Here is a 19,556-nt window from a genome sequence, read left to right on the forward strand (position 1 = left end):
AGTCATTAATTAATTTTCTTGACATAAACCAACCTTTTTCTTTACCTGAAAATTTGTGATACATAATGTGAAATCTTGAAATAATCTAACAAGTGCAGAAATGGGCCATAAATCATATTCTTATGTTATTTTGTTTTAATTATTTTATAAAAAGTGAATCACTGATTTACAAAATTCAGGAAAAAATGGTTAATAAAATAATACTTTTCTTGTCATGCCAGTTACCTTATAACAGTAGTTTGCCTGTCCTTCCACAGTTGGTATAAAGGGAAGAACACAAGCACTCAAGTACCTATCCTGTCCACCTTTGTTTGGTATATCGTTGAATTCTGTCAACAATAGTTCCTTCTCGGGAACTGGGAAGTTCTTGAAACCGTGTATGATTAACCAATGTATTTCATTGAATAGCATATTTTTACCAATTTCCTGTATTACTTCTTAAATATAAATTAAAAATTTATGGACGTGAAAGGAATTTATAATCACATTTTAGTATAATATTTCAATACATATTGATACAAAGGGTGAAAGTTGTATGACTGTTTACTTGCAATCTGCATCTGTTTCCCTTTTAGGAACAATATTTTACTTCCAGTTGGTATGCTCCAAACCCATGACCTTCTTTTGTTTAATCATATTTCTCTTCCACGATTCAGGGCATCATTTCTTCCTTCTAAATTCATGTAAGTTTGCCATCATATCTCAAGTTCTTTCATGCATTACAGGGGGCTGTTCTTTAAGTAAAATGTGGCATCTTCATGTACCTGATATTAAAAATCATAGCTCTTTCACTCAGAAGGCAGAGCTACATACTCCACAGCAAGTCATCATTTCTACCAGCTTTCATCACAAGGGTGTTCACTTTGCTGTTATAGAGTAGCAATGACAATTTCTCACTCAGACACTTTTGGTTCCCTGTGCCTTATAAAAGAGCCTCCATTCACGTTAGGTATCAGCTCCAGTGAGATTTAACAAACAGCATTCTCACTTGAAGATGACGGCCAATGGACTGCTGAAATATTGTATCAATATGATTGAATGATCTGGCTGCAGATCTGACAAGAATATTATTAGTTAATATGTCAGGAAAATTTACATAGTCACATTGTGTATCTTATGTTGTTTGCTTGAATTTCCTTCATAATTTACTTTGAAAAAGATGTTGTATGTCTTATATCATAGCACCTACATTTATTGACAGGGCTATTAAGATTGGTGATAAGGAAGTTGAATACAATAGCAAATTTCGGCTTCTCTTGCATACAAAGCTAGCAAACCCACACTATAAACCAGAGATGCAAGCACAGACAACCCTCATTAACTTTACAGTCACAAGGGATGGCTTGGAAGATCAGTTGCTAGCAGAAGTTGTGAAAGCTGAACGGCCAGATCTAGAGGAACTAAAAGTAAGTAAACTATTTACTAAAACAGTGTTGAAATGCTAGTCACTAATTTACAGATCTCGGATTATAAATGAAAATTTATAAACTGCAGACTTCAGTACGTTTTTTGTTTTATACATTAAACCAACTTTCTAAGTTTATAAATCTCTAACTCCAGAGATAAATGATATGGTGTAATTACTGGATTCTTTTTATTATTCCTTGCAGTAGTCTTTTATGTTAAAGAGGACACATGTTATAATTGGTGAAGATCTACAGTCTGATAACATTCTTAATTAAATATCAGAGAAACTCTATAAACAATGAAAGAGGTCAAAGGACACATTTACTCTTTCATTTTTGTAATAACAAATCGAGTTTTTAACATCTCTCTGCGAAACTTTTTGACTGCCCCTCATTTCTTATACGGTTGACAATATTGTACACCAACTTACTGAATTTTAAAGTTTTCATGAAGAATACATAGAATAGCAGGACAGATCAGTTACTCCTGACATGACTCCTTTTTAGAATATAGCTGTCATCATAATTACAAAGGTACAAATGTTGCATTTTGTTGTGGTCAACAAACACTGCTTCAAATGATGATAATATGCATTGTCAGAAAGGTTTCCACACTGGATATTGTAAACATAATAATAATATGATAACTAGTTGTATTTCCTCTGATGTGCCTCCCCTCCCTCCCCCCCCCCCTCCCCTCTCCTCCCCTGCTTCCCCTTTATTACTCATTTTCAGTTAGGTCATGCCAATGTGGTCTTACTAAAGAAGAGATACTGGGTACTCTGGAGAACTCAGATTCAATATACTGAATTAGAAAATAGCTTATTGTAGTCATGTAGTGATTTTATGCCAGAGACAAATGACAGTGAAGATATGAGTTGTTACTGACAGTAGATGACTCCCCATCTCAGTTCTTTACACAACAATGTCAGAAGTCAACTCATGTAGCACTGAAGACAGCAGCAAGAGATGGAAGGTAGCTAACATGCTGTCACCAGGAAAGTACTGACAGTACTGATAGAATATTGGTAGACATACATAATAAAACTTCATACTGTCAAACAAGCTAATTCAGTTACAGTAATAAAATGTTTAAGAGGCTATTTTAAAGATGTCAGTAGGCCTTGCTGAATCTTCGTGGATAATGGATTGCAATTTACAAGGAATAATTTCAAAGATTTTCTAGTGTGGGAAAGAATAAGACATGCAGCTATTTCAAAATATCCCCCTCAGGAGATGAAAGAGATTGGATGTCTGTGTAGAATATACATTTGTTACTAACATACAACATGTGATCAGGTGATTCCTGAGTTCCAAATTATTTTGAATGAACTTCCACATATGTCAACAGTTATAACCAGTAGAAATTATGAATAACACTGTCATTGGTGAACTAAAACTGTCATTGGTGAACCAGTATTAAAGTTATTTTTAAGTGGCCACCTTCAACAGAAATTAAAGCTGAAGAATTACACAGTATGATGAAGGAAAATTTACAAAAAATAAGTGCAAAGTTGAATATGGAAATACAGTAAAAAAGCAATAATTACACCAGTATTCCAGGTTTGAGAACTTAATATTAAAATTTCCTGGAAGATTAAAACTGTGTGTCGGACCGAGAGTCAAACTGTGACCTTTGCCTTTCGTGGGCAAGTGCTCTAGCATCTGAGCTACCCAGGCACGACTCACAACCCATCTCCACAGCCTCAATCTGCCAGTACCTCTTTTCTCCCAAACTTCAGAGAAGCTCTCCTGCAACTCATGGAAGAAAGGATAATATGGAGACATGGCTTATCCACAGCCTAGGGAAAGTTTCCAGAATGAAAATTCTGGGGACTTAATATTAGTTAAGGGTTTCCATCCTAGTTCTGATTTGAAAAAGGATACAAGCAATTTTTTCCACGCTATGGGGGAACCTTCAGGGTACTGGGCTTACCTGATCCAAAAGCAGTATTCTTTGTAGACCTGCAGACCAATCAAGAAAAGGGATTATACATTATGACATGTTAAAGAAATTCAAAATCCCAGGAGAATTTGCATCCTATGAAAATTCAGTGGAGTATCGTCTGCCAGTAGTCTCAGTTAATTGCTTCATTACTTCCTTTTCCATTTTCCATCAAGCAACTACTTCCTCTTCAATTATCCCATTATTTAAAGCAAAAATATCATCCACTATCCTCTCCTGGTTTTAGTGGTAGGACAACACTTAGATTACATGGAGACATACCAGTGTTCTTTGGCGGGTAAAATAAACAGGCACATTCATATATATCTGATAAGGGAGTGCTAACAAATAAGCAAGTTAAATGAATGAAATTAAAAGGCTGTAGTTATTAATACATTACATTAAGAGAAATAAAACTGAAGGATTGGTGAGCTGTTAAGTAGATTTTATCATCATATATGTTGTTGTTGTGGTCTTCAGTCCTGAGACTGGTTTGATGCAGCTCTCCATGCTACTCTATCCTGTGCAAGCTTCTTCATCTCCCAGTACTTAATGCAACCTACATCCTTCTGAATCTGCTTAGTGTATTCATCTCTTGGTCTCCCTCTACGATTTTTACCCTCCATGCTGCCCTCCAATGCTAAATTTGTGATACCTTGATGCCTCAAAACATGTTCTACCAACCGATCCCTTCTTCTAGTCAAGTTGTGCCACAAACTTCTCTTCTCCCCAATCCTATTCAATACCTCCTCGTTAGTTATCTTCAGCATTCTTCTGTAGCACCACATTTCGAAAGCTTCTATTCTCTTCTTGTCCAAACTAGTTATCATCCATGTTTCACTTCCATACATGGCTACACTCCATACAAATACTATCAGAAACGACTTCCTGACACTTAAATCTATACTCGATGTTAACAAATTTCTCTTCTTCAGAAACAATTTCCTTGCCATTGCCAGTCTACATTTTATATCCTCTCTACTTCGACCATCATCAGTTATTTTACTCCCTAAATAGCAAAACTCCTTTACTACTTTAAGTGTCTCATTTCCTAATCTAATTCCCTCAGGATCACCCGATTTAATTTGACTACATTCCATTATCCTCGTTTTGCTTTTGTTGATGTTCACCTTATATCCTCCTTTCAAGACACTGTCCATTCCGTTCAACTGCTCTTCCAAGTCCTTTGCTGTCTCTGACAGAATTACAATGTCATCGGCGAACCTCAAAGTTTTTACTTCTTCTCCATGAATTTTAATACCTACTCTGAATTTTTCTTTTGTTTCCTTTACTGCTTGCTCAATATACAGATTGAATAACATCGGGGACAGGCTACAACCCTGTCTCACTCCTTTCCCAACCACTGCTTCCCTTTCATGCCCCTCAACTCTTATAACTGCCATCTGGTTTCTGTACAAATTGTAAGTAGGCTTTCGCTCCCTGTATTTTACCCCTGCCACCTTCAGAATTTGAAAGAGAGTATTCCAGTTAACATTGTCAAAAGCTTTCTCTAAGTCTACAAATGCTAGAAACATAGGTTTGCCTTTTCTTAATCTTTCTTCTAAGATAAGTCGTAAGGTTAGTATTGCCTCACGTGTTCCAACATTTCTACGGAATCCAAACTGATCTTCCCCGAGGTCTGCTTCTACCAGTTTTTCTGTTCGTCTGTAAAGAATTCGCATTAGTATTTTGCAGCTGTGACTTATTAAACTGATAGTTCGGTAATTTTCACATCTGTCAACACCTGCTTTCTTTGGGATTGGAATTATTATATTCTTCTTGAAGTCTGAGGGTATTTCGCCTGTCTCATACATTTTGCTCACCAGATGGTAGAGTTTTGTCATGACTGGCTCTCCCAAGGCCATCAGTAGTTCTAATGGAATGTTGTCTACTCCCGGGGCCTTGTTTCGACTTAGGTCTTTCAGTGCTCTGTCAAACTCTTCACGCAGTATCTTATCTCCCATTTCGTCTTCATCTATATCATCATATATATACACATAAAAAAAAGCTTTGCATCACCTCAGTTCCGAGAGTTCCGGAACCTGTACAGAAACTTGGAATAGAGATCATCATAAACATCATTTCAGCCCTTTTTATTTCTCATGAAAACCACACATAGCATGTTGTTCCACCATACTGCGAGACCTTCAGAGGTGTTGGTCCAGACTGCTGTACACACCGATACCTCTAATACCCAGTAGCACATCTTCTTGCATTGTATTCGTTGTTGCATACTATCCACAAGTTCATCAAGGTGCTGTTGGTCCAGATTGTCCCACTCCTCAATGGCGATTCGGCATAGATCCCTCAGAGTGGTTGGTGGGTCACTTCGTCCATAAATAGCCCTTTTCAATCTATCCCAGACATGTTCGTTAGGCTTCATGTCTGGAGAACGTGCTGGCCACTCTAGTCGAGCAATATTGTTATCCAGAAGGAAGTCATTCACAAAATGTGCGCAATGGGAGCATGAATTGTCGTCCACTATCGGTTGGAGGATGGCATTCACGTATTATACAGCAGTTACGGCGCCTTCCATGACTACGAGTAGCATATGTCCTCCCCACATAATGCCATCCCAAAACAGCAGGGAATCTACAACTTGCTGCACTTGCTGGGCAGTGTGTCTAAGGCGTTCAGCCTGACCAGGTTGCCTCCAAGCATGTCTCCGACGATTGTCTGGTTGAAGGTATATGCGACACTCATTGGTGAAGAGAACATTATGCCAATCCTGAGCGATCCATTTGGCATGTTGTTGGACCCATCTGTACCGTGCTGCATGGTGTTGTGGTTGCAAAGATGGACCTCACCATGGATGTTGGGAGTGAAGTTGTGCATCATGCAGCCTATTGCGCACAGTTTGAGTCATAATGTGACATCCTGTGCCTGCACAAAAAGCATTATTCAACATGGTGGCATTGCTGTGAGGGTTCCTCTAAGCCATAATCCGTAGGAAGTGGTAATCCACTGCAGTAGTAGCCCTAGGGCGGCCTGAGCGAGGCATGTCATCGCCAGTTCCTGTTTCTCCGTATCCCCTCCACTTCCGAACAGCATCATTTTGATTCACACCGAGACACCTGGACACTTCCCTTGTTGAGAGCCCTTCCTGGCACAAAGTAACAATGCAGATGTGATCGAACCATGGTTGAACTACAGACAACACGAGTTGTGTACTTCCTTTCTAGTGGAATGACTGGAAGTAATTGGCTGTCAGACCCCCTCTGTCTAACAGGTGCTGCTCATTCATGGTTATTTACATCTTTGGGCAAGTTCAGTGACATCTCTGAACAGTCAAAGGGACTGTGTCTGTGATACAATATCCACAGTCAACATCTGTCTTCAGGAGTTCTGGGAACCAGGATGATGCAAAAGTTTTTTTTAATGTGTGTATATTGTACAGATTAAGGGCAAACTGAAACTTATGCTCAACACAGCTGTAGAATCTAACTTTTAATATATCCAGTGAGAATTTGTATAAAGAAATCAAGAAAAAAATACATTTCATACAAATAAACACTTAGTATTGCATTTTTTCATTTTTTATGTGAGCGAACTATGGCCATTTTAGTAACAAAAAATAATGATAAACATTATAATGCAATGAAGAGATCCTTAGGGACAGTCATTGACAACAAGTATCTATTAGAATATGAAGACTTCTTGAAGAAGTGTGCATCAATGTTAGTAGTAACAAATGGTAATATGAATGTAGGAGATAAAATATTTGTAAGCTATTGCATTAGAAGAAGTAAAGATGAAAACATAAGAAAAAAGGAGTCATCAGGAAACATATGTTTGGAGTAACCGGGCAGAGTCAATTTGCTATGGAGAAACTTTGTCACTGAGATGCAGAAAGATAAGGGTTAGAGGCTGTGCATGTTGTTAAAGATTTAAGACAGGGCATACCCAGTTTTATGTATGCATTGGAGAGGAGAAGGATAGTTGAAAACAGGAAACGGACGCTCTAATCCATAGTTAGATGAATCCACAGATGGAATGACTTGAACTGTTTTTTGTATAGACGGATTAATAAAGGGATGCTCACAATGAAAAGATAAAAATGCATTCATACACTATCTTCTTGTAAGACAAAGTGTAAATGCAGTTCTTACAGAGGTGGGAAGCTGTACAGTGACTGTTTGTCACATGGTTGAAGTGGTCAGACGTACATGGGCAGTGATGATTCTTTGAATTTACTTTTCTGCACATGTTTGACTTACCACAGTCTTGAGATTTGAAATTGTGGAGAATGGTGTAGATCAAAATGTCAGGATGTAACTCCCTATGGTAAAATGAACTTAAATATTTTCTATCTGAATAAATTTGAGAAAATCATGCTATTGTAATCAGTGAATTGAAAGAAAAGTAAATGCAATTACCTTTGAGTAAGAGTATTCCAATAATGATGTAGCTGAACAAACAAGGCAAATATCTCTTATAATTTTAGCTACGAGAATGAAATAATAAGTATAAACTAACTGGATAATGTACGAGAGAACTCCAGTACAAATAGAGCAATAAAATGCATAATTGCAAAGTCATTTACTACATTGTAGCATGCAATGAACAACAGTTGAATACGCATAAACTGTTGAATAGACATAAACCAATATGTTGAATGAAGTATGTTAAATGTGAAATGAGGCTATTTTAGACTCTCTGTCTTTCATCCGTAAAAGCTGCATTATGCAACAGATATTTTTTCTAAAATGAAAATGCAAAGGGGAGAGTTAAGCTCTCATAAATACCAGTAACTGAATGAAAGTTAAAACTATTGTTATTTGTTGACATTTTTCAGTGTTATGTGATGTTTGTGAGTAGTCAAGTAAGATGGGTTTCATGACATATTTCACCTCAGTGGGGGAATCGGTAGTGTGACGTGTTGATTCTGCAGAAAATGTGTTTTACTTCTAACCACTCAGGCCAACAAAAGCTGTTTGTGGAAACCAGAAATGTTGTTTAGGTTGTGGAACAATCCATAGTGCATGCCTTGCTTTGCATATGTGAAGACTGTGTGCAAAAGACATCAGCTCAGAAAATTGACAACACATGATGAGTGAGTGTCTCTATGCACTGTGCAGGGTCCCTTAAGCTATGGGGAAGCAAATGACCTGGATGATAATGATAACACCAGAAAAATTAAAGATTATATGAGACCTGTCATTGTGTAATATCATATCAGTACTTGAATACATGTTGTGATCTGTTTTGAGGTACTTTTTAAGAGAGATTTGTTCACCCACAGATGTAAATGCAGTTGTACAGTTGAAAAATTGCATTTATAATACAGAAGAATTATCTCAAAAGTTACTTTGTTGTTTTAGTAGCTTGAATAGATCTGAGCTCTCTTTCAGCATCTGCCCCTGTGAGACTTAAAGAAGTCTGTTGTCAAGAGGTCACAACACTTTCTAGAAGCACTGCATAGCAGGTCCACTACAGTAAATAACTTCAAGAACAGTGACCACAAGATATTTATAGGGTAAAAGTTGGGACATATATTAGCATGGTGACAGATTGTGCTTGGATTGTAACACATCACACAAAAACCCTCATTTGTTTCTTTCCTAAACCAAGTTCGGCTTTAAAGAGAGTACTCTGCTGTATTGGCCCCTTATTTAGCTGGCATTTATTGTGAATGTCTCGCCCAGCACTAAGACCCAAGTGAGTGGAAAAAAGCTCAGGTAACTTATGTATATAAGAATGGTAACAGAAGGGACTCATAAAATTACAGAGCAATATCAGTTTGCTGCAGAATTATTGACCATATTCTCAGTTCAAATATAAATTACCTTGAGATGGTGGGGCATGTATCCACAAATCAGCATGGTTTTAGAAAGCATTGGTTGTGCTAAACTCAGCTTGCTGTCACATGGTAACTGGTGAAATATAGATGAAGGTCAACATGCAGATTCTGTATTCCTACTTTTCTGGAAGGTGTTTGAGATTGTGCTCCACTGCAGACTGTTAACCAAGCTATGAGCATATGGAAATATGTTCTCAGAACTGTGAGTGGCTCAGCAACTTCTTAAGTAACAAAAACAAGTACAGTGTCCTCAGTGGCAAATGTTCATCAGAGACATGGGTATCATCAGGAGTGTCCCAAAGAAGTGATAGGACTACTATTATTCTCTAAATTCATAAATTATCTGGCAGGTTGGATGAGCAGCAGTCTGCAGATGTTTACTGATGATGCTGTGGAACAGGAAGTCATCATTGCTGAGTGACTGTAGGAGGATACAAGATGACTTTGACAAAATTTCTAGTTGGTATAATGAATAGCAGCTTGCTCTATATGTAGAAAAATGTAAGTCAAAGCCGATGAGTAGGAAAATCATTTCCATAATGTTAGCATACAGCATGAATAGTGTTACAATTATTTCAACTAAATAAGTGGGTGTAATGTTGCAAAGCAATATGAAATGGAATGAGCAAATGAGGACAGTAGTATGGAACATGAATGACCTACTTCGGTTTATAGAGATAATTTCAGGTAAGTGTGGTTGATCCATAAATGAGACTACATATAGTACACTAGTGTGACCCATTCTTGAATCTTGCTCGAATGTTTGTGATCACCACCAGGCTGAATTAAAGGAATATGTCAAAGCAATTCAGTGGCAGGCTGCTAGATTTGTTACTGGTAGGTTCGATCAACAGGTGAGTATTATGGAGATGCTTTACAAACTCAAGCGAGAATACTTGGAGTGAAGATGACATTCCTATCATAAAACACTGTTGAGGAAATGTAAAGAGCTGGCATTTGAAGCCTGACAGGAGAACAATTTTATTGTAGCATAGGAATTACGAATTTAAGATATTATGAACAGTTATAATATAGAACAGCAATAAACACTGGAGATGTGTAAAAGGAATTACAAATAACAGCAGAAAAGATGAGAAAATGCAAAAAGTTCTTGTGTCAAATTTGGAGGTATGGAAAGAGTGCTACTCTAGAATCAGTAGCAGACAACATATGTGCTAATGTGTGCTGCTACATGAGGTGAGGTATAATTATCTGGTAGGAAAGTAATTGTGAAGAGGATTAAAAGTAAATAAACAAATATGCACAGTTCAGAATTAAAATACAGAGCACCTAAACATGGGGACAAATATGCAAGAAAATAGCACGCATCCAAGTAACAATACAAGGCAAGAAGATTTAGCAACATATGCCATAAAAAGTAGAAGTTAATTCTGCAATGAAAAGTGGTTGAAAGCCATGAAATGAGGACGGCAGTAGGAAAAGGAAAAACATACTGGTTAAAACCGATACTGGTATTTTTGTTCTGAATAACCAGTACTCTTAGGTATTTGTTTGGTATTGATTATAACAGTTTTTTTTTTATTTGTTTCTAATAACAGGGTCATTAAACCGGTATATAAACTTTCCATTGCAGTAGTCCTAAAATTTTTGGTTTTTAAGCAAAACTATTTTTAAGAAACAAGGTATTAAAGAAATTTTATTTGCTTTCTAATAAAAAAAGGAAAAACTGAGTAGTGCTATTTTAATAACAATGCTGACAGAAATGAGCAACAAACACGTGACATAAGAATCGATACTACATTGCTGAGACAATAATGTGCCTGTTGCCACATGGCATGGCCTATTAGCTGCTACGCGTATACATGAAGTGTACGAGACATGCTTTCGCCTGGTCTGTGTGGCAGTTTCTTCCCATCATAACTGAACATCAGGTATATTGCAGAGTGGCACCATCTGTAGTCTGTAAGTTTTAAATTATATTGACTTATTGTCAGTAACATTGGATATTTTAAAGTCTTTTAAAAAGGTTGCAAAGGAGATTTTCAGAAGTCAGTAATATCAGGAGGTTATGTTATTGTTCTAGCAACCATTCTTGAAAAATTATTAAGAAAAATCTATTTGAAACACAGTCTAAACAAAATCCTATCTGAAAAACCACCTCATTACCAGAAAAGCTTTTACAGAATTTAACCCATGAGGTAAAAACCTATTTGGACAAAATTGGTAAACTTTAATCTTTACTGCAAAGGGAGGAAGTCAGAACAACTGCATCACATGATCAGGTAGTAGCCAAGAGTGGGCAAGTGGAGCCTGATGGTTTGTTTCTGAATGTAATAGAGCTTGATTTTCAGCATTCCTTTACTATTCAGAAGTCATTCCTTTTGTTTTTTGGGAGCAGTGTAAAGGGTGTAAGCTAGGCTTCTCATTTATAGCCCATATACGATGTTATGTGGCTTCTGGAAGATTAGTTTGTCTTTCAGTGATATTGTTTCTTATAAGAGGAGTCAACTTACAGATCAACACATCATAGACTGAACAATAAATATTGGCCTATAGATTAATTCATTACGAAAATTTTAAGTATTGTCATGTAATTGTCCCTTGCAAATGTTATGTTCTGCATAGTATCTAAATTGTTCATTTGTTTTCTTTTTTATGCCTTTTTATTTGTGTTAGCAAAAAATCAATTATGTTGAAATTCCTGTTGAAAAGTAAATATATTTGACTTCAAAACAGGATTTTCATTGGAAATAATTAAACACAAAGAATGCTACAAATTTTACACAAAATCTTAATTTTTGTGCGCCATTTCTATGAAATAATAAAAGAGAAAGTAAATTATGGCAACAATAATAAATTGAAAACTGGACAGTTCATTTATTGTTTATAATAAAAATAAGAAGTAATTGATCTGCTGCCTTTGTCTACATAATGTGCCTTTATCAGCATGTAGCCCCTGGAAACAGACAACTTAACATGAGAAAGTCTTTACCAAGCTCAGTTTTCACCATTTTGCATTGACTATTTGTAATGTCTAAATACTAATATGATGCTCATTTACAACATGATTTGTGAGCAGAGTATCAAAAATTTAAAATCATCAGGTGAATACTGGTGATTTTTTGTAGTATTCAACCCCTTATTACTTTTTTGTAAATTTAGTTAATGGTGGATGGATCGATTTTTCTTTTATTTGCATGTTTTATTTGATGTGTTGATTCTACTTGTCTTGAAACATATAATGCAAATGTCTGTTGGAGTCTTACAATACTTGTATCTTTATTTCATGGCTTACATTTTTGCTGGAAATAACAGAAAAAATCAGTAATTTCAGAAACCTGTTATATTGAACAGTTTTCACAGGCAGGATAAAAGGGAGAAAAAAAAATGGTGTAACCAAAAACCTAATGGTTCAGCGATAGCCACCATCCCTAGTCTGATGGGTTGTGAATAGGATGTTCTTCATTTATCAGGCATGATGATAGGCAGCTTAAGCCCTGGCAAAGGATGTGGTTAAGACTTGTACATTCACTCTCTCCCCTCTTTCATCCTCTGCCTCTGTTGTATTCCCTACTCCCAAACTATTCCTCCACTCCATCACTTGCTCCACACAACTCTCCCTGCCTGCAATAACGTAGCTCACTGGCACCACTTTCCTATCTCATCCTCTTACTACCTCTCCCTATATATACAACCAAATTTGCATAATGATTTGACAGTCAATTTGCCACAGGAATTGTTTGTGTACGTTTAATTTATGCTTGTTCTATGAATGCATTCTCTTTCAGGGCACAACAGTATTGAGCTTCGCAAGTAGGGAATGAAACATATAATCTCTGACTTTATCTTGAAGTGTCATAATTCAAATAATTTGCAGAAAGTAAGTTCCACTAGCCAATTAAAAGAACACAAAATTTTCCAGAACACAATGTTGGGTTATAAAGGAGTTCATGTACATTGGACTGTGTTCTAACATGACAGTTATTGTGTAGTAAGTAGATAATATGTTTTGTTTCCCCATAATGAAGAGTTATGCTATCCATAATGTTAACAAATTGTTAGCATCTTGTTCAGTAGTATTTTAATGGTGAAATCTCTTGCCAATTAAAAACACTTTAAAGTGCAAAAGGAGATGAAAATTAAATTGAATGGGGTATGTTGGGACTTTAGGATGAAAGGAAACTGCTTCCCAGCCATAGTATGTAATGTTCCAACTGCTATATGGAGATGAACAATTGTGGATGAAAAAGGAGAAGAAAAATATAGCTCAGCTTGCCACAGCACTTGTTTTGAATTGTACAGCATTTCTCTTTGTGGAATGCTGATATCGGTGCTCCAATATGCTCCAAAAAATTCAGTGGCAGTATTGTTTTCTGTCCTAAACAACCATGTGCAGGTTATAGCGGTTTCTGAGTGGTAAGAAGCTGTCATTTTGTTTGTGGAGGCCCAAGAAGCACCAAGTTTCATTGACAGTCACAATATGATTACAAAAACCATAGCCCTCTGGACATTAGGCCTACCAATTTGAAGCATTTATATGCCAATTCTTTTGCAGCTTTGTATGTTCTTCTGTTAGCAAATGTGGGTTCTTGCAGGCACATAATTTGCAGAAGTTCAGTTCTTCTGTGACAGTTTCTTGCAGTAGTGAACAAGAAATTTGTGAAAATGCACGAAGTTATCATGGTGAGTTATCCCTGCCTTGCCTCTCCTTTTCTCTACTCATCCTGTGCATCTTGTTGGATCCTTTATTGAACTGTTTCTGTTATCTCCATAACACTAATGCACCCAGTATCTGTTCACCGTACACTTTTCAGTGTGGCGATGAATTTCTGAGCTGTGCATTAAAGAACTGGCTGTCTAAGTGTACTAAACATGCTGTGAGCATACAGATACTCTTGGACATTATTGCAAGCTATTCAAGCATAGGAGTTCCTGTTCTCTCTAATAGTTGCATGTATTCTGATGAACTGTGGTAGTTAGCACTTGTTCACATTTCTGTGAATACAATATGTCTGTCACATAAATTGTAAACATTTCTTACTTCCTGAATACCCCTCTATGACACTGCATCAAGTTTGCTGTGTACTTAGTATTACAGTATCAAATCATTGTTATTTGGTGGGTGTAACTGACTATTATTTGCCTCTTCATATTTTCTGCAATATACAGAATGGACTAGCAGATAATTAAAAGTGGGCTCAATCCTGTGCATTGACAAAGAATAAGTGGCATCCATTTCCACCAATAGGCTTCGTACTTTACTTGCAGCTTCTAATTTCTTTAGCATGGGAACAGTCCATTTTTATCATCTTGAGTATGTGTTGGACAATATTGTCTTGAAATAATTACTCTTTTATTTACAGGCTGACTTAACAAAACAACAGAATGACTTTAAAATAATGTTAAAACAGTTAGAAGATGACTTGCTGTCAAGGTTGTCTTCTGCTGGTGGTAACATACTGGGTGACACAGCACTTGTAGAAAATCTAGAGACAACAAAACGGACAGCAGCTGAAATTGAAAGAAAAGTTGCTGAGGCCCGTGTGACATCCGTTGAGATTGACCAGGCTCGGGAGCTATACAGACCGGCAGCAGCTCGAGCATCTCTCCTGTACTTCATTCTCAATGATCTGAATACTATCAACCCTATCTACCAGTTTTCTTTAAAGGTATGTACTCCTATACAGTTAATGTTTACAAAATACCGGTGTGGATTTCATTATAAAACAATAGCACTTCCTTATATTTATGGACATATGTTATTCGAAGAGTATGTGTGTAATGCACTTGTGGGATGTTTCTGTTCTGTAAGCATAAAGATTCCCCATGAACCACAGACCTGCTGGCAAGGGGTGGCTTGTTTGTCTCAACTATTTAGACAGTAGTACCGTAGGTGCCAACACAATGGAGGGCCAGACAACCGTATGGTTTCTCAATAGGGGCAGCAGTCTTTTTAATGGCTGCAGGGGTCACAGTCAGGATGATGACTGGTCTCGTCTTGTAAAATTAGCCAACATAGCCTTGCTATGTTTGTAATGCAAATGGGGGAAAGCAAGAGGAAACTGCAGCTGCTATTTTTGATGAGGGCCTGCAGTTTTTTTTATATGGTTAAATGATAATGGCATCTTCTTGGGTAAAATATTCCAGAGGTATAATAGTCCACCATTTGGATCTCTGGGTGGGGACTATTCAGAGGTATGTTGTCTTCAGGAAAAACAAAACTGGTATTCTACAGGTCAGAGCATGGAATGTTACTTATCTTAATTGGGTGGGTAGATTAGGGAATTTAAAAAGGGAAATTGATAGGTTGATGTTAGATATAGTGGGAATTAGTGATGTGCAGTGGCATGATGAGTTGTATTTCTGTTCAGGTGAGTACAGGCTTATAAAGACTAAATCCAATAGGGGTAATGCAGGGGTAGTTCAAATAATGAATAAGAAAATAGTAGTTCATTTAGGCTAATATAAACAGCACTGTGAACAAGATATCAAAGTCAGGATAGACACAAAATCAACATACACCACAACAGGACAAGTTTATAAGCATTCCACATATGATAAAGAAATTGAAAGAATGTATGATGAGATAAAAGAAATTATATAGTTAGTTAAGGGAGACAAAAATTTAATTGTGGAGGGGTCTGGACTTCAGTAGTAGAAAAAAACAAGAAAAGGAAAAACAGTAGGAGAACTTGAACTTGGGGAAATGAATGAAAAAGGAAGCAACCTGAAAGAATTTTGCACACGAAAGAATTTTGCACCGAGCTTAAGTTAATCATCACAAACACATAGTTTACGAATGATTTAAGAATTTTGTATATGCAGAAGAGACCTGAAGACACTGGGAAGTTTCAGATTGATTATATAATGATAAGTTGAGACTGAGATTCTGAGAGCTCTGAAAAGATAGGAATCCTTTGCTTATCTGAGTACCACATAACTATAAGTTTAGATAAGTTACATATAAAAGATTACACCCTAGCAGCTTATTCATGCAGAACTAATATGGAAATGGGAGGAGTTGTTAATATAGAACACAAGTTCAAAAACATTGAGGCAAGTAGATTTTGTGGTGAACAGCACCTAGAAATGTGTGCTTGTGAAGTAATACTGGAAAATAGTTCAGTTTTTAGGTAACTGTATATATGTCCCCACTGAGAAATTTTGAACCCTTTTTGACGAATATGGATTTCTTACTACGCTATCTGTCAGACAGCTGCAAGAAGTTGATAGTCTGTGGTGACTTCAGTGCAGAGTTTCTTAAGGACTCTGATAGGAAAAATGATCTGGAAACTTTATGTGGATCATACAGTTTGATCTCAGTAATTAACTTTCCAGTGGGTGGATAAAGTCAGTTTTCGTTGGTGAGGCTCAAAGCAAGAAAATAACAATTGCTCTCTCTGATCATGATGCACAGTTAAATGGGATAGATAACATATTTCCCTACAGTATGGATGCTCCTCAGTGGAAATCAGTTTGAATAATAAAAACTCCAAAACATATGTTTTTAAGAATAGTGTACAAGAGATGAACTGAGATGAAATTTATAGTGAACCAAATTCTAACATAAAATTTAATCTATTCCATGATAAATTCATATCATTACTTGTAAATAGCTTTCTGCATAAGCTAACCAGAAAAAACATTAAATATCCATGTAAAAAACCATGAGTCACTAGAGGGATTAAAGTAGCTTATGAAAGGAAAAGGGAAATGAATCTGTTAGTAAGAACAAGTAGAGATCCTACAGTAGTTTCACACTACAAAAGCTGCTCAAAATTAGTAAGAAAAGTTATTAAAAAAGCCATAAACATGCACATAATGTCATAAATCAGTAATTCTGACAACAGACTTAAGGCTACATGGAATGTAGTGAGATGAGAGACAAGTCATCCAGCCACAGAACAGAACAGGATAATATCACTGTTGACCTGAATCAAAGGGCTATAAATGGTGAGTCACAGGTAGCAAATACTGAATATTTAATAATAATTTCCTAAATATAACAGAAAGTATGGAAAAGAAAGCAGCAGCATGTTGAAAAAGCAACTCTCATAAAATTTAATCATGTGAGTGTATCACCTACTACTTCTGAAATTTAGAAAATTATACATTCTCTCAAGAATAAAAGCTGATATGGTTTCGATAGTGTTTCCAATAGAATACTAAAGATACGTTCCCATGTAATAAGCCTGGTTTTATCTAAAATGTGTGATGCATCAATAACTCAAGGTATTTTTCCAAAGAGACTGAAATATGCCATTGTCAAACACCTATTGAAAAGTGATATGAAAGATGTCAATAACTACCAATTTGTTTCACTGCTCACAGCATTTTCCAATACTTGTGAGAAGGTGATATACAAGTATTCTAGAACAGTATCCCACCAGAGCAACAATAATATTCTTAACAAATCACAGTTTGGATTTCAAAAGAGATGCTGTACTGAGAATGCAATTTACATGTACATTCATGAAATTGTACAAGCATTAAATAGTAAAATGGTGCACAGTTGGAATTTAATGTGACCTGTTTAAGACATTTAACTGTGTCAATCACATTATTCTCCTAGATAAATTAAAGTTTTATGAGACTGATGGTATAGCCAACCAATGGATAATGTCATATCTAACCAATAGAATGTGCAAAGCTGTACTTAGTAATTCAGCCATTCTGATCTGGGGTCATTACTCTGACTGGGGAGAAATCATGTATGGGATTCCCCAAGGATAACATAAACAATCTTCCATCTAGTATACAACAAGCAGAATTAGTTCTTTATGCTGATGACACTAGTATTGTTATCAGTGCAAGCATACATATAGAAACAGAAGAGATGGTAAACTATGTTCTTAAAAGTGCCATTGCTGGCTTTTTATGAATGGTCTCATCCTCAGTTTTAAAAAGACAAAATATTCAGTTCTGCACATTTAGGGGTACTACACCAATAATAAGTTAAACACATGGTGAGGAAATAATAAATAGGGTGAAAACTTCAAGTTCTTGTCTGTCCATGCTGATGAGAATTTAAACTTGAAAAGGTGCATTTTGGAACTCTTAAAACAACTTATTTCAGCAACACTTACACTTGAAATCATTGCAGATCTTGGGAACAAATGAGTAAGTTGACAGATTTTGCTTGTTTCATTTACTAATGTCATAGGGAATAATGTTCTGGGAAATTCATCTTTAACAAAAAATCTTCTTTGTTCAAAAATGTGCTCCACTGATAATATGTGGTGCCCAACTACGATCGTCTTGTAGGTACCTGTTTAAGGGGCTGGGCATTCTGATTACTGCTTCACAGTATATTTATTCCTTCATGAATTTGTTGTAAATAATCCACTAAAGTTCGAAAACAACAATGACATACAAAATTACAATTCCAGAAGGAAAAATGACATTCATTAGTATACATTAAAAATGTCTTCAGTAGAATGTGGGGTTCACAATGCAGCAACTAAAATTTTCGATCACTTATCCAGTGCTATAAAATGTCTGACAGACAGCAAAGTAAAATTTGAAAACAAACTGAAAAGTTTCTCCTTGATAACTCTTCTATTCCAGAGAAGAATTCCTCACATCTCTATATTTTAAAAAACTTATTAATATTCAGATGTAACAATATTCAAATTAATTTGAGATATGAATGTAAAATGACTCATTTCACATGATTACATTTTATCATGCAGAATGATCCATAGGATATGAAACCAACTAATTGAAGGGATCCCTGTTTCAAGTCCATTTGTGTTCCATTTGAAGGAGCTGGAGGTCTTCTTTTATATTGTTTAAAAAAGTGGAAGATCTTGGTCAACTGTTCCTGTCCATTCATTTGAAGTGACCATAAAATTGTATACATCTTTTACAGATTGAATCTTTAATTTTTCATATTTTGTCATAGACATCCCTCATTGATCTTTTTTGGTGCATGTCATTCCTCCAGTTGATTCCCATGATTTCTTTTTCGTAATTTTGGGTTCTTTTTCCTCATTTCTTTGAAGAGGCCTATATTTACATTTGGGCACAGGGTTTCAGCTGGCTTCAGAACCATTTCATACTGATGTGTCTTAGTGTTTTGTGAAAAGCATTTTATAGCTATGCATTGAGCACAATGCTAGTTAGACTATTTCAGGTTCATGTACTTTTTCCTTAAGCGCTTTCCTGTCCAGTGCATTTTTCATAATGATCTCACCCAGATACTTAAATTTTTGTACTTTGCTGATATCTTCATATTTTGTCCAAACTTTTGCAGGGGCATCTTCGATGTTAGTGAATACTTCTGTTTTTTCAAATGATATCTGCAGGCCAGTTTGTTTGGAAGTTTCATTTAACAGTTCAATTTGAATCCTAGCATTTCTACATTGTTTGACAGAATGGCCATACCATTTGCTAAAAATAGACAGTTTACCATAATCCCCTTGGATTTAGTTCCAGTTCTCAT

The 19,556-nt window shown here is 36.2% G+C and overlaps 1 protein-coding gene across 1 annotated transcript in view; it reads left to right on the forward strand.

Annotated features, from left to right (window-relative positions):
* Positions 1-19,556, forward strand: part of LOC124787768 (dynein beta chain, ciliary-like) — an 834,683-nt gene that overhangs the window by 663,775 nt on the left and 151,352 nt on the right. The window contains exons 66-67 of the mRNA XM_047254657.1: positions 1,202-1,406; positions 14,476-14,781. Of these exons, the coding sequence (XP_047110613.1) occupies positions 1,202-1,406; positions 14,476-14,781 (511 nt within the window). The remainder of the gene's footprint in view (positions 1-1,201; positions 1,407-14,475; positions 14,782-19,556) is intronic.

Source organism: Schistocerca piceifrons, chromosome 3, assembly GCF_021461385.2.
Source record: "Schistocerca piceifrons isolate TAMUIC-IGC-003096 chromosome 3, iqSchPice1.1, whole genome shotgun sequence".
NCBI lineage: Eukaryota > Metazoa > Arthropoda > Insecta > Orthoptera > Acrididae > Schistocerca > Schistocerca piceifrons.